This window comes from Leopardus geoffroyi, chromosome B4 (assembly GCF_018350155.1).
Source record: "Leopardus geoffroyi isolate Oge1 chromosome B4, O.geoffroyi_Oge1_pat1.0, whole genome shotgun sequence".
Classification (NCBI taxonomy): domain Eukaryota; kingdom Metazoa; phylum Chordata; class Mammalia; order Carnivora; family Felidae; genus Leopardus; species Leopardus geoffroyi.
In genome coordinates, this window is record NC_059341.1 from 104263683 (window position 1) to 104288307 (window position 24625).

General features: G+C 34.0%; 1 protein-coding gene and 1 long non-coding RNA gene across 9 annotated transcripts in view; one reads left to right on the forward strand and one right to left on the reverse strand.

Annotated features, from left to right (window-relative positions):
• PTPRQ (protein tyrosine phosphatase receptor type Q) overlaps positions 1-24625 on the forward strand; it is a 199425-nt gene that overhangs the window by 38925 nt on the left and 135875 nt on the right. For all 5 annotated transcript variants that reach the window (XM_045462798.1, XM_045462800.1, XM_045462799.1 and 2 more), the window contains 5 exons: positions 2033-2215; positions 2580-2681; positions 6396-6516; positions 19579-19739; positions 20476-20621. In XM_045462798.1, coding sequence (XP_045318754.1) covers positions 2033-2215; positions 2580-2681; positions 6396-6516; positions 19579-19739; positions 20476-20621 — 713 coding nt within the window. The remainder of the gene's footprint in view (positions 1-2032; positions 2216-2579; positions 2682-6395; positions 6517-19578; positions 19740-20475; positions 20622-24625) is intronic.
• Positions 16326-24625, reverse strand: part of LOC123590042 — a 168187-nt gene continuing 159887 nt past the window's right edge. For 2 of the 4 annotated variants that reach the window (XR_006708569.1, XR_006708565.1), the window contains 2 exons: positions 21420-21492; positions 16326-17195 (listed from right to left, as the gene is read on the reverse strand). This is a non-coding gene — a long non-coding RNA (uncharacterized LOC123590042). The remainder of the gene's footprint in view (positions 17196-21419; positions 21493-24625) is intronic. The other 2 variants (XR_006708568.1, XR_006708567.1) reach the window with 1 other exon arrangement.

Here is a 24625-nt window from a genome sequence, read left to right on the forward strand (position 1 = left end):
CTCTTTTATACATTAAAATAATTTTAATTTCAGTTATTTTGTTTTTCTATTGTAGAAGGCCTGTCTGGTTCTCTTTCAAATCTGCTTGGCTATATGCATCATTTATTATTATCTAAAGAATAATTCTTTGCTCATATTTTCAAATCTGATCTCTTGAAATACATTAGGCATTCATATATTTATTCTTTGGTAATTTCAATATCTGAAGTCTTTTGAAGTCTGTGTGTGTGTGTGTATGTGAGAGAGAGAGAGAGAGAGAGAGTGAGAGAGACAGAGAGAGACAGGGTTTTTTGTTTTTGTTTTTGTTTTTCTGTTTTCTTTGCTGTCTTTATTGGTGCCTGATTTGCTATCAGTCAGCACATTTTCCTTGAAATTTATCTGTGGTACATTTATGTGGCCTGAGTTGAAGTTGAGTTCCTTCGGAGAGGATTTATGTTTGCTTCTGCTAGTTGCTTTTGAATAATAGCAACTCAGGATTACAGATTCATTTTCATTTAAATTCTGAAGTGAACGTTTTTTCAGGCTATCTAGGTAGCATGGATTTTAGCCACATAGACTCATAGGAATAGGCATGCACTTCCAAAACTGCATAATTTTTTTTTCTTTTTTGCATCTTTATCCAGAGAGCATCGAGAAAAAAAATTCTCCTCTGTCCTCTTTTGCATGGTGGGTTTACTTCTCACTCCCCTTTCCCTGTGGGTGAACATACCATATTGCATAAGAGCAGCAGCTACCACTCACACTGAATTCTGTGGTACTCTGCAGAAGAATTCAAGGTACCCCCTGGAATTGTCCACTAACATGGTTGAAGTTGCATTCTTTTGGCTTTCCAGCTTATTATGCAGGGATATCCCTTACTCTTCTGTTGGCCCAAGTCTTTCGGTTCTTTATCTGGCACTCCGCATAGCTGTTTTGCAAAAACTCAACCTCACCAGGATTGACCAGTACCCTTCAAGACAAAGCTAGCATTAGTACCAGCTTCCATTTCACAATACCTGTTTTTACTGTGTTTTTGTGTGTTTGTAATTTAATTTTTTTTTTTTTGCTTTTGTTTTTTGGCCACCACAGATTTCCAGTTTTGTTGTCAACTCTTCAATTCCTTTAAACAAAAGTTTGTTTTAATTTTATGAAGGGTTTTAATTGTTTTAATTAATATAGTCATTCAGTGTAGGGTATCTATTTCAATATTTACCAGAATCAGAATCCCACATGTAGTATTAGTATTTGAACATATGTGGAGAAACTTTTTGTGACCATTGAATTCAATACAATAAGAACATTAGTAGATACATCAAACTAGTATTTTATTTAATGATATCCTATATCCTTAGGAGACTGTTTTCCTGACAGATCATAATGTGCAACATTATACTTAGGAAGGATTCCTTGCCTTGTCATACGTTATATACAAAACTGATTATTAATGTTTTATATATTATTATTATTAATGAAAGGCAGAATTGACTTTTAGGTGTTTTTCAATTTTTTTTCCATCTGTATGATTCTCAGCAATAGCTTAATACCATCTCAAATATTTTAATAAAAATATCATCTATAAGCATTATTTTGTAGAATCATAGTATGAATTTCTTTTGAGATAAAATTTTTTCTATACAGTTTTAAGTGTATAAGTTATGTGTATCTTATTCCATTTAGGATGTTTATTACAATTACACTCTAGTGAATGTTCTTATAAACATATTCTAGTGTACTTGGATCAAAACTTCAGCAAAATGGGGTGCCTGGGTGGCTCAGTCTGTTGAGTGTCTGACTTCAGCTCAGGTCATGATCTCACGGTCTGGGGTTCGAGCCCCACGTTGGGCTCTGTGCTGACAGCTCAGAGCCTGGAGCCTGCTTCGGATTCTGTGTCTCCCTCTCTCTCTGCCCCTACCCCACTCATGCTCTGTCTTTCTCTGTCAAAAAATAAATAAACATTAAAAAAAATTTAAAAACTTCAGCAAAATAGATTTTTTTAAGAATATATTTTTAGGATGGAATTATTTTATGCATTTATATTTTTGTTTTTTCCCAGTGCCCGATAGTGCACCAGAAAATGTTACCTACAAAAATATATCTTCTGGAGAGATTGAGCTATCGTTCCTTCCCCCAAGTAGTCCTAATGGAATCATACAAAAATATACAATTTACATCAGGAGAAGTAGTGGAAATGAAGAAAGAGCTATAAATACAACCTCTTTGACCCAAAGCATTAAAGGTAAAAAGAATATTTAATGTTGTACATTTATATTTGTACTGACAATGTGGTTATAAAATATTAGCTTGCTTTTATATTATAAGTGGTAAGTAGGATTCATTTTGTACAGAGTATGACAATACTGGCTTTTTGGTTAAATAAACTAGGAGTTTATTACAGTCACATGAAAGAATACTCAAAGTCAATCCTTTGTGACCTTATCCTATACCATTTTGTCTTTGTAATAGGACTGACTATTTGAAAGAAGTACATTTTCATTTAATTTTTACTTTTGGAAGATTGAGAGTCATTTCATAGTTTCCTTCTTGCCTATTATTAAAGGATATTTTATAAGTCTTAACTTACCTATGTTATTTCTTTTTAGGACTGAAGAAATATACCCAGTACAAGATTGAGGTGTCTGCTAGTACACTCAGGGGTGAAGGAGTTCGGAGCGCACCCATAAGTATACTGACTGAAGAGGATGGTAAATACAGTAGTGGATCCTGATATGTTTTGAATCCATCACATTTAAAAAAAAACATGTACATAAAATGAAGATATAATGTGAAAATTCTCTTAGATTGGGGTATCAGTTATGTGCATGTCAGCATTATACAGAAATTTCACTGTCACAGAGTAAAAGAAGCTAGCAAAGTCAGCTTTATGTTCAATAAAATCAGGTATAAAATGTTCTTCTTTGATGCTCAAGTCATCCGTGCTCTGTAAAAAATCAGTAATATTTTTTCATGGCAGTTTTTAAGGCTAAAATTTCAGTTTGAATGGTTTGAATATAAACTAATGTATGTTATGGCTGTGTTTTTCAACTTTAATGTTCATAAGAATACACATTTACATCAGTTTTCTAGTAGATTCTGTTATGTCAACCTGCAACCTCCCCCCCCCCTTTTTTTTTTTACTGTATTAGGACTAGTTTGATAATGAGTTCAGGCCAATTTTTAAGTTTCTGTATGTAATTTTCCAAGATGCCATTCCTGAATGCTAATGGCCTTATTAAATATTGAATATTTAAACATATCTTTTCCTAAACCTGAATAAAATCAACTTTACTACTGAGACCACTTTACACTGGTACCTCACCAAGTTCTAGGCATATATCATGCTAAGAAAATTACTTTTGAGGAATATATTTGGGATTTGGATTTGCATTTTATGTTTTATACATTATATATATTTGACACTGTTATTTTTATTTCTACAAAAGGAAGTCCTATTGCCATGAGAGTTGGGCCTGGGTGTATCATAAGTGTTTGCAAGATATCTTTATTCCCCCCTCTCTTTCAAGTTTTTCCATCTTGAAGTTCAGTTGCATTCTGTGTATGTTTCTAGTCATACACCAGGACAATATGTGCATTGTATATGTCTAGCAGAAGGAAGACTTTTCTTGCATTGTTCTTATTTTATTCAAAGTAATAGTCTTTGGAGCCTTCTTCTCCCAATTGAGGTCCTTCCCTATTTTTCTCTCTACGAAATTATTTCATCAGTGTCCAAGTGGGCTGCTCTGATTTGTCCCAGGTTCTAAGTCCTCTCATGGGTTGGTCTTCCCTAGTCATTACCTCTACTTATTATGCTTATTTCTCCATCAAAGTTCACCTGTCCAACTTTTAATTTTTGTCATAATTCAGTTCTTTGTGCTGAAATAAAATGAAAATTAACTAATAAAACATCCTTTCCAATGGGACAATTGTTAAAGGCTAGAACAGAGTGGGGGTTAGCTCTTTTTTTCCATCTTAGATAATGCCTAAGAAAGATGTACTAGATAATTTATTCAATGCCCTTCTGGACATAGTACCCACTTCCCCACCCCCTAATTTAATGAAATAGTCCTGATGGTAAGAATTCGAGATCTTATATGAAGGAATCTAGACCAGTAGTGAACATATATTCCAAGAAGACAGAGCTTTTTACCACTTAAATCAATTGTTTCAAACTCTACAGTGCATCTGAATTACCTGGACTGTTAAAGTTACCATGGCAAATCACCATAGTGAACTTAGCATCTAAGTGTCTGGTCAAGTCATTGATATAATTACTAATGAATGGGGTGAAGAATAGGACCCCTTTATTGAAAAATTATGACAAATCAAGAATGGATAAAAGACTGAGATGCTTTGTATTTTGGGTATTAGGTGCTCATTGTCCTCATGAAACTTGCAGCTCAGTGGCAGAGTTCTAAATTCAATAAGTGTATAGACAAATAGTTTTTATAACTTTAATATTTCCCCCAAATTACTCCTCAGGACAATAAGAGGCATGTTAGTTACTGAGGTAGAAGAAGTGTAGATGAGGAAGTTAAGTCTAAGATGTGACCTGAGGGAAGATGAGAGTTAGGAAAGACCATACCAGGAGGAGAAAGAGTCTTATGCATACCCGTCTCACCTATTCTCATATGCTTTGTTATGATGAATTGGACAGATTGCAAAAGATATCATTGCATTTACATATTCTAATTTTCCTCTTTCTTTAAAATAATTTTTTAATTTACTTTATGACTAAAAGTTTGTACCTCTTAATCCCCTGCACCAATTTCATTTTTTTTTAGATTGTGTTTCAGAATACAAATGCCAAAATGATTAAAACTTAGCTTGCTATAGTAGATATATAGTATTTTGTTTAGATAGACATGTTAATTATATTTAGTTAGCAATAAAATGTTTCACGTAAAAAGGAAAATACCCAAGGATATACTGAAATTAAAAATAAAACACTTAGAATTATCTGATATTTGACATAATAGTCTTAAAGCATATTATAGAGTAGAAATACTTAGTTACAACGGATTATATTCTATCAATGCTATTTTTGATTGAAATCCTTTTTTTCCAACAATAAACAAAGGTTAAGTTTTACAAAGATGTTAGGGAAAATATCATAGGCTTTTGTTTTGACAAATGAAAGAGTTCTCAGAAGTAATTCATATCTTGGGAACTAGACATTTCCAAGTGATATACGGATTCTTGTGATAATCAATATTTGATAGCATTTTTATTGTAGTGCTATTGAGAAAAACAAATAAAAATATGAATACAGCTGTCACCATTATTCCTTAGAATTCATCTCATAAACCTTTTCTCTGCTCAGTAATTTTTTGTGTTGGAAAATTGTTGTTACTAAAATAGCAAAAGCATACATACACATTACACATGCATATGTACACATACAACTCTGGTTGAGATTATTCAGAAAATAAAAAAAGAATTTAAAATAATTCAGGTGGCATTTTCTTTAAATTGTTGGAAAAAGTGATCTGCACATGTGCTAATCTATAAATTAACATTGTTCAAAGATCTGAACAAATTCTTAAAACTTGTATCAGCTACCTATGAGTTTACTTTCCATATAACTATAACAATGATAAAAATTTTAGTAATGTATACCCTTCTATTGCAAAATTGTATATTAATGCTCTAAGACATTACTGTAGTGTTACACAGGAGCTGAGAAATGCCATTCTATATGTCTTATCTAATGTAAATATAAACTTAGCTAACTAGGTTGTAGTAATTTTTGTAGAGCTTATTTAGTGCAAAATGGCTCAGGTATTTAGATCCTTCCGCTATTCTGGTGGAATTAGAAGTAGACCCTAACCTGTCCATATTATTTATGTGCTGCGTTGCTTTTCTTTGTCACCATTCAATTTTGGAGACTCAGTGAACAGATTGTGATACTATTTTACAGTTTAGTGACAAACTGAAATTGAGGAATGTAGTTTTTATTTGTGAGGTCAGTCATTTTAACTGCTCTCCCAGTGTTATGCTTATCACTTTACCACTTCTTGAATGTGTGATTTTTTTCCCACTTCTTTTTATTGTTTGAGGAACACTTTTACTACATATTATATTTATTTACCCCAGTAGTTTTATTTTTACTAGAGGATGATAATTTACCAAAATGTACTTGAACAGTAGGTGAATCACTGTGACATACTCCTTGTTCTTTTTTCTCATGAAATATTTTTTTCCATTGAATCACAGAAACAGATGTTCTAACACCACCATGCAAAATCTCTTTTTATCATCTCATTTTGAAAGTAAACAATTAGTCTCCCATGCTCGTGGGGAAAGGCACTGCACCTGATTCATTGACCAGAATGTTTATAGTGAAAATTTTGTGCATTGCTATTTTAGCCTTCTCTTATATATGTTTAATAAAATGTATTATCCTTACCCTAACTTTTCAGCTCCTGATTCTCCCCCTCAAGGCTTCTCTGTAAAACAGTTGTCTGGTGTCACGGTGAAGTTGTCATGGCAACCACCCCTGGAGCCAAATGGAATTATCCTCTATTACACAGTTTATGTCTGGTAAGAATTTTTTTCTTTTTTGGAAATAGTTCTGAGAACAAGTATTAATCTGTAACATAATAGGAATGTAGTTTTTTTATTTCAGAATGTGATGCTACATTAAGAACCTGATTATTAATAGGCTGGTTAATATGCTTTTTTTAAGAAACAAGTTTTTCCCATATTATGTAGAAGTCCAAGCATAGTCAAATAATATAATTTTTGTACACAAAAAGTATATATTATGCATAATTATATCACACTTCTGCTCTTAAAAGCCACTGACTTATCAACTTATGTGAATACATGCATATAATTTTAAACTCTGTTTTACACAAAAACTCTCTATGTCACCATCTTTTCAGGTTTCTTTGAGCAGATTAATTTCAACTGAAGTTTAACTAAAAGATATTTATTCATAAATCTGTCATTTAAGGTCCATTTTCCCATGAAATTTAAGTAGTGTATCTATTTTTTTTCTGACCACCTTTACACTGATTGCCAATTTATTTGTCAGTTGTGAAAAAGATGAAATCCCATAGCACATCTCATGTCAATTAACAACATGGCTGTATTGCTTCATGAAAACTCAGTAGTGAGAAACCCTCACTTTGATCTCTTGTAAGTCCTCTTAGAAAGATTTGCCAGTTATATATTTCCTAGTGGATTTTAAATATTTCAACTCAGAAAATACAATTTACACAATACTTTATAGAACATGGGCATGTCTTAACATTTATGTTCCTGACTCGAAAGTCTAGCACTGAGAGGTTCTGATATTTGAGGAAGGCTACTCTTCTCTTTCTTAAATTAAGATTTTTCTTTCCCTAATCGCTCTTTACACCCTTTGCATATTGCTCATTGGGGCTATACTTCCTGGGTTTTTGTTTTGTTTTGTTTTTTCATTACCTGATTCCTAGTCCTTTTGCCTAGTGGTGGCAAAATTGAGAGTGACTTGAGAAATGTCAGTGAGAAAAAAGCAATGAAAAGAAGGTAAGCATTTTCCTCTGTGGCCCAGTTCATTTGTTTATCCATTTTTCATTACTTCATTCAACAAAATTGATAAAGTGCCTGTATACCAGTGAACAAGACACACATAAGACTCCTGCTTTCAAGGAGCTTACATTCTGAAGGGATAGCTGGGCTATATCCCATAAAGAAACAGATGAGGGAAAGTTGGGGGGAAAGAGGGCTACTTTTGATGGGATGCTTGGGGAAATCCTTTCTGAAAGAGTGATATGGAGTTACAATCCTGATGACAAGAAAGAGCTTTTTGTCATGTAAAGATCTGCAAGCTAGAATTTTCCAAGAAGAAAGAGCATCAGCTGCATAGACTCTGTGAAGGAACATAATTTGTCATTTTGAAGACCAGAGAGGTCAGTGTTGCTGAGGGGTAGATACACTAATACTGAGGAGTAAGGCAGACAAAGATCACAAGCCACAATAAGGATCTGCTTTTTCATTTTAACTGTAATTAGAGTTACTGAAGAAATTTAAGCACTTTGGATACTTAAAGGAGAAAGAATTTTAGACGGAGGCGGTTAGCAAGGATACTGTAGGAGACTGTTCTGGTAGTCTGGGCAATAGATGATACTGCCCATGGAGGAGAGAAGTGGGTTGTTTTCTTCTACATTTAGAAGGGAGGGTTGACAGACAGAACTTGGTGATACATGGCTGTGGGGATAAAAAAGAGAGAGAGAGAGATGAATCAATGATGACTTTTAGATTTTTGAATCAAGGATGACGACTGAGATTTTTGACACCATTTTACCGAGTTAGATAAAAATGAAAGTGAAACAAACTAATAAAAGTGAGAATCAAGATGTTACTGGCTGGGGTTTCTGACCCACATTGTAGGGACAATCTCGTTCTTCTCTACAGTGATTGTGCTGTGTAAGTTCAGCTCCCCAGTGGTGCTATTTCTCTGCTCTTTCGAGGGTATCCCCTTTCTGTCTCACTTCCTAAGATGGATTCTAGGTGCGAAAGGGAAGCCTACTGAAAGTGGTGTCAGGGAATCTCAAGTCTGTGATATTATATGACTCATCTCACCTGGCTGTGTAGGAATCATGCTGCTGCCCACTTGCAGTCATAGCTTCTAGTTTCAAGGTTCTTATTTTCTGTTTTATCCTTGACCCAAACTCAGGATTCTTCTAGTGTCCTAGCTCTTTTAGCATGTCTGTCTCAACCTTTAGGGAGCTAGATGCTCTTACCAATCTTCAGGGGGCAGGATTGCAAAAGTGACCACTACACCCTTCCCTAGCATTGGATGATCTGCTAGAGGAGCTCTTAGATCTTGCTGATGGTGGCATGCTGAAGACAAAGAGTTCCTAAGAGGCTTGTCATGTTTCTCTTCATCCTGAGAAGGAGCAAGCCCTGCTTACTGTCATTCAAAGAGAGTTATTCATAGAGACATTAAGCCAGAGAACCTGCTCCTACAATTAGCTGGATTGTTTAAGACTACAGAATTAGGGTGGTCAGTACATGCCACATTCTCCAAGGGAACCACACTGTGTAGTATCCTTGACTACCTGCTTCTGAAATGTTGGAAGGAAGAATGCGCAATGATAAGGTGGATCTCCGGAGCTTTGGAGTTCTTTGCTATGAATTTTTAGTTGGGATGCCTCCTTTTGAGGCAAGCACATACCAAGAGATCTACAATAGAATATTGCAGGTTGAATTCAAATCCCCTGACTTTGTACTAGAGGGAGCCAGGGACCTCATTTTAAGACAGTTGAAGTATATTCCTAGCCATAGGCTGACTCTAAAAATACTGCACACTCCCTGGTTCACAGCAAATTCACCAAAACCAGCAAATAGCCAAAAAAGCAAAGAATCAACTAGCAAGCAGTCTTAGGATTCTTGTAGGGAAAGAAATCCTTGAACCAGGGCTGCTGTATAATCTGTCAGGAACAGGTTACTGACATGTATTTTACTGTTGTTTGCTTGCCTACAATCTAAAATGCTACTGAAATACATACATACATATATATATATATGTGTGTGTGTGTGTGTGTGTGTGTGTCTGTGTATGTATATATATATATATATATATATATATATATATATATATATATACACAGACATACACACACAGATACACACACACACATACACATACATACATACACACTGGGAAGGCAGTACCTTAGCCTCTCCATTCACAAAGTTCTACTTCAAAAAATAAGACACTCTGAAATCAAAGTAGCCATGAGAATCATGATAACCTCACTGGTTTCATAATCCAGAGGCAAGGTTTAACTGCAACTGCCCACAGCCTATTTTGAGGAAGGTGTCCTTGTGAAAAATGAACTTGGAGTCCAATTGTGGGAAAGTGGCCACTTTGCCCTGCCTTGGTCAGTTAAAGGGCCGTTGGGTGACCTTCCAAGTGCCTGAGCGTGTATGTAACTTATTGGGCGGCCAAGCCTGATAAAGCTGTTGGAATGAATATGTGAATCTTTTTAAGTGCTAGAATAAAGATTTTTTTTGAAGATGTGTAAATTAAGTAAAACTTCAAAGATATTTAATAATTTGAAATCAGAGGAATAAATTCTTAATATATTAACTCTAGAAACCTAGAAGTTTCAGAAATTAGATTTCAAAGGATATAGGAACAACTCCTTATAGAAGCTTTTAATGTTACATTTTTTTTGGTGTTGTTAAACTGGGACTTGGAATGCTTTTAGAGACATGGGTTTGGATTCTGGCCCTGCCACTCAATTATCTGCGTGATTCTCTTAAAATACTGTATAAATGGTGGTATCATTATTAGCAAAGTTCCTATTTCAAGGGTTCACATTTTTCTCTTGTCAGTTTCCATTATTTTGGCTTTCTAGTAATTACCAAACTCTTTTGAGAGCAACATCTTTATTTAGGGGCACCTTGGTGGCTTAGTCGGTTAAGTATTTGACTATTTCCTGGTCTGGTCATGATCTCACAGTTTGTGAGTTCGAGCCCCATATCGAGCTCTGTGCTGACAGTGTGGAGCCTGCTTGGGATTCTCTTTCTCTCCCTCTCTCTATGCCTTTCCCTCCACTCATGCTCACTCTCCGCCCCCCCCCCCCCAATAAATAAATAAACACACAAAAAAATAAAAACATCTTTGGATGTTTGGTATTTTCAGTATATCTACAAAATACAGACTGCCAATTTTATTTTATTATACTGAGTGACTTCTCTCTTTTTCATGAATATTCTTTACAAAATAGCTCTACAAGGTGAAGGTTAATGTGCAGACATTTTATAACCACTACTGTGTGAGTAACATTTGATTTGTAGATGCTGTGCTCAGAAATCTGCTTTAAAATGACATTTCCTTTTAAAGTCTGTTTTATGAAATAACTTTTATCATTTATCCAGATGGTAAAGTAGCATTTTTTTCCCTCAGTTACATTGATAAATTATGCTTATTTGTATTTAAGTGATAAACAATCTTTGCATTGCTAGAGCAACCACCATTAAATAAATGAATTCCTGTTAGAGCAGTTATCTTATTCTTTTAATACACTTTGGCTGAGGTGTAATATTGTAGCAAACTGATACAAAGTTTATTTATTTAATTTACATAGACCTTCCTTCCCTTGCAATAGGGTTACATCCTGATAAACTCATCGTAAATTAAATTTATCATAAAGTCAAAAATGCACTTAGTACATGTAACCTGCAGAACATCACAGCTCAGCCCAGCCCACCTTAAATGTGTTTAGAACACTTACATTGGCCTACAGTTGGGCATAATCATCTAACACAGGCCTACTTTCTAGTAAATGTTGAATATATCATGTAATTTCTTGAATACTTAATGGAAAAAGAATGGTGGTGTGGGTGCAGAATGGTTGTAAGTGCCTTGGTTGTTGATCCTTGTGTTCATGGAGCTGTGTTCAAGGAACTGTGGCTTGCTGTCTCTGCCCAGCAGCATGAAAGAGGATCATACTGCCTATGGCTAGCCTGAGAAAAGGTCAAGATTTAAAATTTCAAGTACACTTTCTGCTGAATGTGTATTGCTCTTAAACTATCACAAAATGGAAAACATCCTAAATGGAAATGTTATAAGTTGGGGACCATCTGTAGTTGAGTTCAGCCTGGATTTGTTTAGTAATTTTTCTTCCATATAGTTAGTAAAATTTAACAATAGTTTTCTTTTTTTGTTTATAAAGCTTCTAAGTGAATGCCTTATCAGGTATAAGCCTTATCAGGTATAGCTAAAAGACTGGAGTGAAAGTAATGCTGTAAATTCTAGCTTATACACAAATCTTGGCTTTTAAATGTTTTTCATTTTCTTAGTAGTAATTCTGAGAAGTAATTCTGAGTCAGTCAGCCTGACAAATGTTTATTAAACTCTGTGGGGAGATAAAAATACATATATAATTTTAAAATGATTCTAGACTAATTGGAGATAAAATATGTGTATGAAATAATTCTAAAAATACTTTCTAAATAATATATTAGGAGGTCACAACAATTCTAATGCAGCGTTTTGTTAGATGTCATTGGTCGAATAATTTCCCCCATATCATAAAACCTTACCTTTGGAAATAGCCTTCTATATGCTAAAAGTTTGCTAAGTTCTGTTTTTTCCTGTTTTCTAAAATATTTTTACCCTACTTAAATGATCTGCTTGAGAATACAAGAGAGATCAATAATCAGAATGGGAAGGTTGTAAAGATAGGTTGATAAACAAGGAGATCATCTCAGTGGCAACAGTACAGTAGTCTCCCCTTACCTGTGGTTTTGCTTTCTGCAATGTCACTTATCCACAGTCAACTGTGGCCTGGAAGTAGATGATCTTCCCGACAGATCATGAGGTCAGTAATAGCCTAATGGTACAACACAATGCCTACATCATTCACTTCACTTCATCCCATCCCATAGGCGTTTTATCATCTCACATCATCACAAAAATAAGGGTGAGTACAGTACAATTAGATATTTTAAGAGAGAAGCCACATTCACATAACTTTATTATAATATAAAGTTAATAAATTAATAAATTTTGAATAGAATTCTGCCAGCATTTCAAAATTAATAGATACCTAATGAAACTTCAGATTCCTTTGTTTCTTATAGAAATCAGGATAGTTTGCCATATTGCCCATGATGAAAATCAGCTGGAGTGGAATAGAAGGTGTCTTTAGATGGAGTGTTTCCTTGGCAATTTACTACAGTTCCCACCACACCCTATTTCAAATCCAATCTTCTTAGTCATTGATTTTGCTTGTGTGGATCTTGAGTTCTTACACCTTCAGTTTAGGGGTCTTTTAATCACTCTTGTGATATGTACACATCTGGGAGAAATTGTGATTTGCTTGCATTAGAGATTTGGGGAACGAAACATCTTGGAGAGCTAGACAAAAGGGCTCAAAAGGGATAGTGTAGAAGTTAGCATTTTGGGACAAATGTTTTTGGTTTTTTACTTATTTATTTTTCATAACAATACCATAAGGGGAATATTATCCCCATTTTGTAGGTACAGAAACTGACTTTTGAGGTAAAGGGTTACTTAAATTTACAGAGCTAGAAGATGACAATCAGAATTCATACATAGGTCTGTCTTATTCCCAAATCATGCTTTTCTCAAATCACTAGGAAAAAGTGTTATAATTGGCATTTGTTCTAAATACTCAGCTGTGTACTTACAGGATTAGGGAAATCTTAGTTTGGTAAAAATACTTGTGATAAACACTTATGGGGTTATAAAAAATTAAGCTTAGTGCATTAACTCATATGGGTAATTTCTACCAAAAAAATCACTATCTTCTTACTGGTGTGCATTAGTTGATGAACTATATTCATTGTGATAAAATAAGTATATTGTTTCATGTGTAAACCATTTGGATTACTGATCTCTGCAGTTTAAGTAGTATATGGACAAAGTAGAGCTTGTTCAAGAAGTGATGCAGATGGTGGAAATACTCAGGATCAAGGCATGTGAGAAATTGCTGGAAGAATGGGACAAGGTATTAGTTAAGACTCTTAGTTTCAAGTGACTAAACTCAACCTAAATTAGCTTAGGCAAAAATGAAAATTTATTGACACATAGCTGAAAAGTCCAGGGTGTAACTGGATGTAGGAGCTCAAATAATTTCACTAGATATGGTTAATGGTAAGAAGCTTGTGTGGACAACAGCAAGATCACCCTGTATCTTGAATATGTCTATTTATGGAGAGAATATGTATCTCAATATTGAAAGGGATTTTAAAGTTATATTTTAACCACGTACCCAAAGATCATACTGCTGGAGAAAATACTCCAAGGACTTTCCACGCCTCTTAGAATAAAATCCAAATTTCTTATTATGGCCTGAGGAATTGCATCCACTCTCAAGGAATGAGATCTTTCTCCTTCAGCTCAAGCACAATCCCTCCTCCTGTCTTCTGGACCTTAATTCCTTGTGTCTTCTCCAAGATCGTGGTTTATAAATAGTTCTGCAGCTTCAACCTCATTCTCTTTAATGGCTTTTTCCTTTTATCTTATAAATGTGTCTTTTCTGCTAAAGGCAAACAAGACAAAATCAAAGCAAATCAATCAGCCAACCAAATGACAATGAGAACAACAGCAACAACAAATAAATACCCTACTTTGACTCTGACTTTCTCTGAAACTCTGGAAAAGCTTTAGCATCATAGAATATGATGCTTTGCTAGCTTGGGGTTATTTAACACATAATTTCTAATCTGTTGGTACTACTCAGCTATGTAGAAGTACTGTTCTACAGTAAGGTGCAACACAGAAGAGTGGTTTCCTTATAGTGAGAAAATTAGTAAAAATCATTTGTTCGTATGAGGAAGAGAATATTTGAGAGAGTCAAGTAAGTGGATGTTGAAATTATTTTTGTAAGTGTTATTTAATGAGTGAAATGATTAATCTAGAATATTTAGATGATGGCAGATTGTAACTTTGAATATAAATACATAGGAATGAACAAGGATGTGTCATCAGGTTAGATTACCCACATGGAACAAAATATCAAATGATGAAGATTAGAATTAAGACGCTGACCTTTCAGAGGGTCTCAAATCTTGTGTAGAAAACCTTTTATGTTCACACTTAGGGAGACGGGAGAATTGGTTTCAGTCTTCCCAGGTGGTTTGGTATTCAAGATTCCTTCTTAGCAGTTGCTGCTTAGTGTGATCTTGATGTGATAAGAGATGAGTAAAGAAAGTGCTAAACGAGACCAGAGAAACTGCTTTTATACTCTAGAATTTCCTTCATGCCCTAGATGTCACATTGTGGTCTGTCTTTTGATAAAAAAAATCATAGGGGGCCTGGGTGGCGCAGTCGGTTAAGCGTCCGACTTCAGCCAAGTCACGATCTCGCAGTCCGTGAGTTCGAGCCCCGCGTCGGGCTCTGGGCTGATGGCTCAGAGCCTGGAGCCTGTTTCCGATTCTGTGTCTCCCTCCCTCTCTGCCCCTCCCCCATTCATGCTCTGTCTCTCTCTGTCCCAAAAATAAATAAACGTTGAAAAAAAAAATTAAAAAAAAAATCATAAATTACTTAGGAAATAACTTCATTTTAAAGACCCTGTTAATCCCATCCCAAGACATTTTCTTGTTGTCAACAATACTTATAAGTACAGAAAAACTGTATCCTACATTTATTCAGAGTTGTTTCAAGGTCATTCAAATAATTTCGATTTCTCAAATTCAAGAAAGCTTTTAAAATGTTCTAAGAAGTTTCTTTTTTCAAAATTTATTTTATTTCTAGTGTAGATAGCATACAGTGTTTTTAGTTTCAGTTGCACAACATAGTGATTCAACAATTCTATACATGATTCAGTGCTCATCGTGATAAGTGTACTCTTAATCCCCTTCACTTTTTTTTTTTTTTTAACTATATTTCCACTTGCCTTCCCTCTGGTGACCATCAATTTATTGTCTATAGTTATGAGTCTGGGGTTTTCTGGTTTTGGTTTTGGGTTTTTTGGGGGGTTTATCATTTTTTTCAAGCTTTAAAAAAATTCTAGCTAGAAAAATGTTCTAATAAATTTCTAGTATTAAATCAGTAAAATGAATGCACTGAGAACTCCCCTCAAGTTTTTTCCTCAGTTTGAAAATTGACCCTGGCTAGGAGGTTTGCCTGATGTTGAAAGTTATCTATTTTAGAGTATAAGTATTGTTGACATTTATATTCCTTCCATTTATACACAGTTTATAATTTTGAATATGTAAGATTTAGACCTATGTTGTCAGGGAGGCTTCCTTTCTTTTCCCCCCACCTCACTCAACTCCCTATTCTTCTCTCAAACCTTACAAACTAGCTTTCTGGTCAACAATTTCCTGCACCTTTGGGAGATATGTTGTATTCTCCTTTTCTAGATGTTACCAATAATCAAATTTTACTGGCTTAATTTTTTTGTTCATCTCTTTTTCTTTGCTGTTAGCCACTGGTGGGGCAGGGTGGAGATGGTGTTGTCATTGTCATTAAAGGGATCCCATTTTTATTAATGAAAGGTTTTATAATTATTTACTATTTTGTCTGTTTTGAGGATAGGGGCTGAATCTTACTCATATTTGTGTCTAACATAGTTCCTGCATAAAGTAGATACTCAATAAATTTTGTTGGATATTAATGGCATACATATCATCTCTAAATTGAGAGGGGCTAGGAAGGTATCTGTGCTTCTTTGCTTGGAGCACTATCTAAAAGGACAGTGCCTTTCTAGGGGCACCTGGGTGGCTCAGTTGGTTGAGCGTCCAACTTTGGCTCAGGTCATAATCTTGCAGTTCGTGAGTTTGAGCCCAGCATCAGGGTCTGTGCTGACACCTCAGAGCCTGAAGCCTGCTTCGGATTCTGTGTCCCCCCCCCCCACCTTAGCCCCTCCTCTGCTCACACTCTTTCTCTCTCAAAACTAAATAAATATTAAAAACGTGCCTTTCTACTCTAATATATATTCTCCATTTAAGACACTACAATAAAATATAGAAAAGAAAGTGCATACGTTATGCAAAAAAGGGCCACAAATGACCAATATACATATAAAAGCTATTCTGTCTCACAAATGGTTAGGGATATGCAGATTAAAAATATTTTTTGAGTCAAGTTTGCAGTAATTAAGATTAATATCCAGACTAGTAATGAGAGTTTGCCAAAGGTGTGCTCTCACACATTGTTGTGGTTCTAAATTATAATAATTTATAATTTGGAACAGAAACAACTTTTAGAACAGTAATCATTAAAATTAAAAAAAAATCAACCCATTTGATGTAATAATTACACCACTGGGAATTTAACCTACAGAAATCCAAGGACCATTATGAAAAGATATTTGTATAAGAATGATTGCTGTGTCACAGTTAGTAACTAAAAGAGGGGTGGGAAGCAACCTAAGTGTTAATTTTACAGCAGAATGGCTGAATAACTATGATACATCCAAATTAGGCAATTACAAAAAAATAATGATGTAGATCATTGTCATCACATAAGTAAAGCAAAACAAGGTCAAGATATAGAAGAGCATACACTTTTATAAATGGAAATAAAACACTCTAATGGAACATATAATATCCCTATTATAGTATTTCAAAGTAATACGGACAAAACAGATCTTTAAACTACACCAGTTAAAACCAAAAGATTATAGCAGTGTCAAACGTAGGCCTTCTCATGCATGGAGGGAGTGACTCATCAGAGCTGCAGGGTTGCTCACAGAGATGGCTGTTCTCTGTTCTCTGAAGATTTATGCGTCTTTCCTTCAATCTGGCAACTGCATAAGATCAAGGAAGAGGGAGTCAGATCCTTAGAGACAGCAACACCTCTCTCTCTTTCCCCTTCCTAGCTCTCAGTTATGTAGCAAACTATCTCTTATCTAAGTTATGTTATGAACTTGGATCAGAAATGAAATTTCAGTTGACGTTTATTTATGCTCAGATTTTTTTTTTACCTTAGTCGTTAAAATAGCGACAATCCTAGACTACAAAAGAAGAACAAGCCCCAAACAGACAAGAACATTATCAGTATCTGAAAATTTTATTAGTACTATTTTGTCTTGAGGTAAACCAGGGTAGGTGTAGAAACTATATCTGTACATGCAGAGGTGGATTATTGACTTTGTTATTCAGACAGTTTACAAAGACTATATTCTTACTGAAATACCTGGGTATGTGAGACAAAATTTGCTGTTGATCTGCCTTTTCCAAGTAATTGCCTTGATTCTAAATTATCTATGGAATGTAATCAGGGTTTTTCTTATTGTAGGCAGACACTTATCTGCAGTCAGGGCAAGAAGGTAGTGATGCAAGGCAGCAGATAGCATTGAAAAATATGCTTGAAAAGGAATTTTAAAAATAGATATGGTGCAATTAGATCACTTTAGCTAATTTCACAGTTTTAGAGATCTGAATTGGATTAACCATATTGCAGTGTTCTAATGACCTGTGACCAATGACAGGGGTAAGGAATTGGGTAAAGTTTCTATGACAAAGCGTCTTTCTCTGAGACTAACAGCCACAGCCTTAAGTTCTAAAAGCCCCCTCCTGGGTCTCAGTGAAGTCTCTACTGCTTCTGAGAGAAGCTATCTGAAGAAACTGTTTCAAATTGCTGAATAGCCTTGCTAATTCTGCTGGTCTACAATCACAGATTCTGAATTCATATTTTTCTCACTATGGTAAGCTTTCTGACTACTTTTCAGATAACCATACTTATATTTGGAGTGAATTGACACTTTTGTAATCGTTAAACCATGGCTGAAATGCATGTGTCTTTGTGGATACCCTTAGTTCACTTATAATCTATTATTCCTCTTAATGATTCAAGAATTCCAATATTTCAATGGCAAAGAAAGAGCATCTTATATTCAGAGGAAATACCCATTTACTTCTTGGGTGCCATGTGATACTAAAGAAGGAAAAAATAGGATTGCATGAGATTGATACACTTTTGCTGTAATGTTGATCATATTCCCTTAAATTCTTTCACAATTAACTTTATTGGTCTTAAAATCTAATTTTTTTAAATGCAGTTTTCAGTACCACTATGTACATATTCATTCTTTAATTTAGATTCTAACCTATACATAATTCAAAACTATAGAAACTATACGAGCATGACTGAAATAAAATAATTGCAGTATCATATTACTTAGCAACATTTTGTCATTTAGCCTTTTTCCCTCCTTGAAATTTTAGTATTTACTTGAAGAATTTTTTTTTTAATTTTTTTTAATGTTTACTTATTTTTGAGAGAGACAGAGACAGAATGTGAGTGGGTTAGGGGCAGAGAGACAGGGAAACACAGAATCTGAAGCAGGCTCCAGGCTCTGAGCTGTCAGCCCAGAGCCTGACGTGGGGCTCGAACTCATGAGCTGTGAGATCATGACCTGAGCCAAAGTCGGACACTCAACCAACTGAGCCACCCAGGCGACCTGAAGAGATTTTAATAATCAACATTTTTTTGTGTTTTCTGGAATGACATTTTAAATACTTTTCAGATTTTAATTGGATGAGAGATGTGAGCTCTACCTTTTCCTTTTCTGTATGTTATACATAGATTATTTTCAATTTGTTTCCAGTTACTACATAATTTCATACATAATACATAACTAATTTAGAAATTAATAAAGGGTAATTAATTACTATAATTAGTAAAGAATAACACACAGGTTTGTTATTTTATATACTACTACTTAGATATTTACTATTTGAATTTCTCTGAGGTAAATATTACTTTTGTACGATGTATGAAAAATGAATTTGTTTGACAAAGGGTATATATAAGATGTCACCAACACTTAAAAAGAACATATATTTGAACAAGTAAAACATGGGTATGAAAAGGAATGCTGTAATTAGTTGTACCACACAGTATTCCTAGAGATCTATTAAAATCAGTCCAAGTAACTTCTAATATGAACAACTTATTAACACTTGATTGAATTACTCAGTATACTTGAAAACCAAAAAAATTATTTATTGAATTATTCTTAATTTCACCCTTTTTAGCATTTCAGGTAAGCGGTGTCTTTATCCTATTAGTCTGGATTAATACATTTGTGTGCATTAATGTTGCTTAGTTTTAATATACTTGTGCTCAAAATGTGTATGTAATGTTTAATTTAATAGTCAATTATAAAGATTTTTTTTTTCTCACAGGGATAGGTCATCATTAAAAACTATTAATGTAACTGAAACATCATTAGAGTTTTCAGATTTGGACTATAATGTTGAATATAGTGCTTATGTAACAGCTAGCACAAGGTTTGGTGATGGGAAAATGAGAAGCAGTATCATTAACTTTCGAACACCCGAGGGAGGTGAGTTCTTTTGGATGTAGGCCAAGTAAAAAAATATCCTACGCAAAAAAAAAAAAAAAAAAAAAAAAAAAAGTATTAAATATCAAAATGTATTACTAAGCCTAATATCTGTCATCATGTTGGAAGCGAAATTGCTTTTTGGTCACTTCCTAGCTGTGTGATGCTGGGAAAATAATTTCTCTGTGCCTCAGTTTCCTATCTATATTATGGAAACAATACATTACCTACTTAACAGGGTCCTTATGAGGATTAAATGAGTTTATATTTGTAAATACACTGGGTATAGAACTTGACACTTAGTATTTTATGTATTTGTTAAATGAAACAAAATAACATGCATGAAGTCATCTCACTGTCTTTGTTCTCTATTATTCGATTTCAAGATTCTAAGTTAAATAAGAATTTCATATTATGTGTTTTATATTGGAAACTTGTTACAAGGTTGTTTTCCAATACAGGGCAGTGGCATGTTTTAGAAGTGGGATAGTGTTTTACTTTCTTTAGTAAGAAATCTATCTGTCCTCTGCTTGGATTTTGCTATGATACGGTATTAGAGAGATGGCCCAATGAGCCTTGTGGATTTCAATTCTGACCTCTCATTAGATGTTATACCTAATTTAAGTTTTCTTTTGAAAAACAGTGGTTATTGCTTATCAAAGACAGGTAAAATTTAGAACATTGCAGACATTCTTTAGAGCCACAGGTGCAGTTTTTTGTTCAATTGTTTGTTTTATAGCACCAAGTGATCCTCCCAAAGATGTTCGTTATGCAAATCTCAGTTCTTCATCAATAATGCTCTTTTGGATGCCTCCTTCAAAACCTAATGGGATTATTCAATATTATTCTGTTTATTACAGAAATACTTCAGGTACTTTTGTGCAGGTAAGACTTGAGTTTTCTTCTAGTTAGTTCTTTATTTACATCCTCCAGTTTTATTGATGATGATACAGACTTGGCATGGTAGAAAAACCATTTCTCTTACACTGATAATTATGAATAGACATTTCATAAAACTTTCATTGAAACTGAAAAAATATGGTGGGGAAATGTCAGATACATTTTAACCTATCTGTGCATATGCACACATTTCCATGTCAGCTTCAAACATATAATAAACAATGAAGATGTGACCTATTTAAAATTCTGTGTATAAATATGGTCCTCAATTCCACTTCTTCAAGAAGTGTTCTCTAAAGAGTTGATGATTTAATTTGCCCTCATTTATCAGCTAAAAAAATTTCCCCTTTGTTTGCATACAATATAAATAGTTTTAATGTTTGGATGTGTTTGCATATTTTTCTTCAATTTTAACAATTTGTAACTGCTAGCTGAAGGGATTTTGTTGTTGTTATTTAGTATCACATGTAATAAAATCACTAGGAATGTGGTTATTTCACTTGAGGTATGCAGGGTTTTAGGGTCATACAGTTTGCAGATGGGCACTTTCTGATGTGAATATTGATGGTTATGAAAATAGCTAAAATGCATTTTGTTTAGAGAAATATTTTCAGTTTACTCAATAGAAATCCTTTATTTATCCAAACTAAATATTTAACAGAACTCTAACATATGAAAATGATAAAATTGGAATGGTTATGATTGAATCAGGAATGAAGAGATTTGGAATATAATTTGGAAAAAGCTAATTTTGAAGAAAGGCTACAATTTACAGAACACTACCTTAATAGAAACTGTTGACTGCCTGTTGATTATAACACTGTCCATTCTTACTTCTTTGTATCTTTTTAAGCAGCTGAAGAATAGAGACAAGTCTTAGTAATTTTGGGCTGTCCAGCTCTATTTGTGACTGACGACATTAATATAGCCATGGGAGTTAGTTCTTGGGATCAACAATCTCGGGAAATAAAGCATTACTGTATTGAATTATTTGCTTTACTGTGTCTATGCTGCAGCTTAGGCTGATGAATGGGGTCAGAGCAGAATTTTGCGAGTAGTCTCAGGACTACTGAGCAGTGAGTAAGAGAAAGTCAAGGTTGGTTTAGTTTTTACATTCTGCTCAGGACCCTCTAAGGATGGGCTTGAATAAGTGTGACTACTTAAAACTTAATGCCAAAAGAAAAACTACTTTATACAAGACATGAAGATATAGATATGTATGTAGTTATAGATGTATATTTTTATAACAATGCCTTAGGAGCAGAAGGAGAAAGGAGGATCCTTTTTTTTTCCCCTTTCTGTGTACATTAAGCAACTTTTGCTATTCCTTTTTGTTCTGCTCTATTTTGAGAAAAGAAATGGGATTTGTATGCATTTTATTATAATTTTTTTTACCACAGTGTTGTTTACAAATTTAAAAATGTGTCATTATGTCATGGAGGCCATTCAAAATGCAGATTTCTTCTTTCACACATTTAACAAAAATACTGCAAAGGGGTGGTGTCTGTATCTGAATCTTAGCAAAGGTTTTTGCCTGGGTACAATTTACTTTATGACCTATATACACAATTCTATTTTGGTTCTCTTTGTCCACACTTAAATAATGAAGTATAAACATCTAACTATGGTTTCAAACCTATTTACAATTCATCTAACTTAGAAAACGTAATCTTTTATTAAATAATCTTAAGAATGCTTTTATGTGTGACAGCTGCTAGAGAGCACAGGCTAATGATGTGAGGATACATCTCATATTGCGTGAAGTTCATCTGTGCTTTAATTTATTCCTCAAGTTAATGTTAAATACAGCATCTTTGCTAACTGATTTTCTATTTTGGGTTGGAAGAGTGGAATAAACCCTCAAAATGAACATTATATAGCAGAATAAGTGTGTAGCTTTTTTCTTCCTCCTTCTCTTTCTTCTCTTTCCCACAGAAATTGTAGAATACCTCATGCTTGGTGTATCACATTTTGCTAACCATTCTTGGTATCTGCTTACTTGTCCTAGCAACCTATGCTATAGCAAATAATTTGAAGAAAAGGATCACGTGACACTTATCATTCCATCCCCCGAAGTCCTCTGGTACTATATCATACATAGGTTCAATGCTCAATAAATATTTTTAGTTGAAAGAACGTACCAACATTATTTTTGATACTTAGTTATAATTTTGGAGCATTTGAGTTTGTGGGAAAGTGATTTTTCCTTCTTCTGACCTTGGGGAATTTAATCTCTCTGCTACCATTGTTCTTCCTTCAATTGTTACACATTGTGTTTAGTATAGTGTATTAATTCTTCTACATTTTCATTTTTACCCACTTATGTCATATCTCCTCCTGTGCCTGACATAGTGTCTTATTATATTTAAAAAATGCTAATGAATACTGGTTGATTAATCAAATTTGAAAGCTTTTACTAAATAACTTCTGACTGCATTTATATATACAGAGTAGCAAGTCTTAATTAGATAATTTGAGCTGAAAAAAATTTTTTTCCAAAAATAAATAAATGACTGAAATAATCATCTGGATAGTTGATCTAATCCCAAATTTGGTACATGTCTATGCATGATAAGTCACACACTCATCAGGAATGGCTACTGGGTGATTCAAAATAATTCATTTCTAAATAGTCATCAAGGTGATAGGTAATCAGAATAAATTCAATAACAAAGAAAAAATAAAATTTACACCAAAAAGCTACATTAGTATATTCTTTCATTACATCCTCATGACTTACTTATTTTATAACTGGAGGTCTATACCTTTTGATCACCTTCACCCATTTTGCCCACCCCCTCTCACCCTGCACCTCTGGCAAACACAAATCTGTTCTTTGTATCTGTGAGTTCAGGTTTTGGGGTTTATATGTGTTTTAGATTCCACATATAAGTGGGATCATATGGTGTTTGTCTTTCTCTGTCAGACATATTTCTGTCAGCATTATGACCTCAAGGTTCATCCTCATCGCAAATGGCAGGATTTCCTTCTTTTTAAATGGCTAAGTAATTAATTACGCTAATATTTTAAGAGATACTTTATGTAAAACAATTATTCCCTGTGTAAGATAGATGTGTTGAAAGATAATTCAAGTTTACAAATCATATTTTGTGTGACATTGTTACATTGTTTTAACTTATCTGTTCCTGAATAAGCAGCCACAAAATTGAGGTAGATCTTTTATTACACTCATTCTTCCCCTCCTCTCCACCAAATACTGGCAAGAGAACCACAAAACTTTGCTGAATTTAATTTTTTGATGCGTTATAGAACCATCCTAACTGTAAACTTTAGTCAAATTAATTACCCTAAGTTTTTCATTTAAATGAACTAATTACCATTTATTGTTTTTTATTTGTGTGCTAGATATGATATTGTTTTATGTGTTTCATATCATCTAATCCTCAAAATCTCTCTGTGAAGTAGAAATAATTACTCCCATTTTATAGTTGAGGAAAGAGAATCTGAGTTTAGATGGTTTATTGAGGGCTACTCTGCTAGAATTGAAGTTAGGTTTATAGGATGCTTAAAACTTTGTATGTTTTGGAATGATTGAGCTTTCTTGGTGTAGATGAGCATTATTATATTATTAAATTAATAATATGGACATCCATACTATTAGTATGGGTTTATTCATACTAATTGCGTACATAATTTTAAGTATATTTTCCTTTATTTTATTACTGGTTTTGTTTGCTATGTGTTTTGTATTTAAAATATGATCAGAAAGAAAATGATTGCATAAATAAATTCCCTAATCATCAATAAATGCCTTAGGACAAATATAACTAGGAATCAGGCAATTTTTTTTTAAATGGCTCTTACTCTGCATTTAATAAAGAGAATGCATCTAGCTAACTTCCCATTTCTCCCCATGATTGTAGAAAAAAAAAAGCCCCATTAAAGATGAATAATAACCATTTGAGTTCAGAGAAAGTGGTGAACAGTTTAATAATTTCTTCATCATTCATAGGAAGAAAAAAATCTAA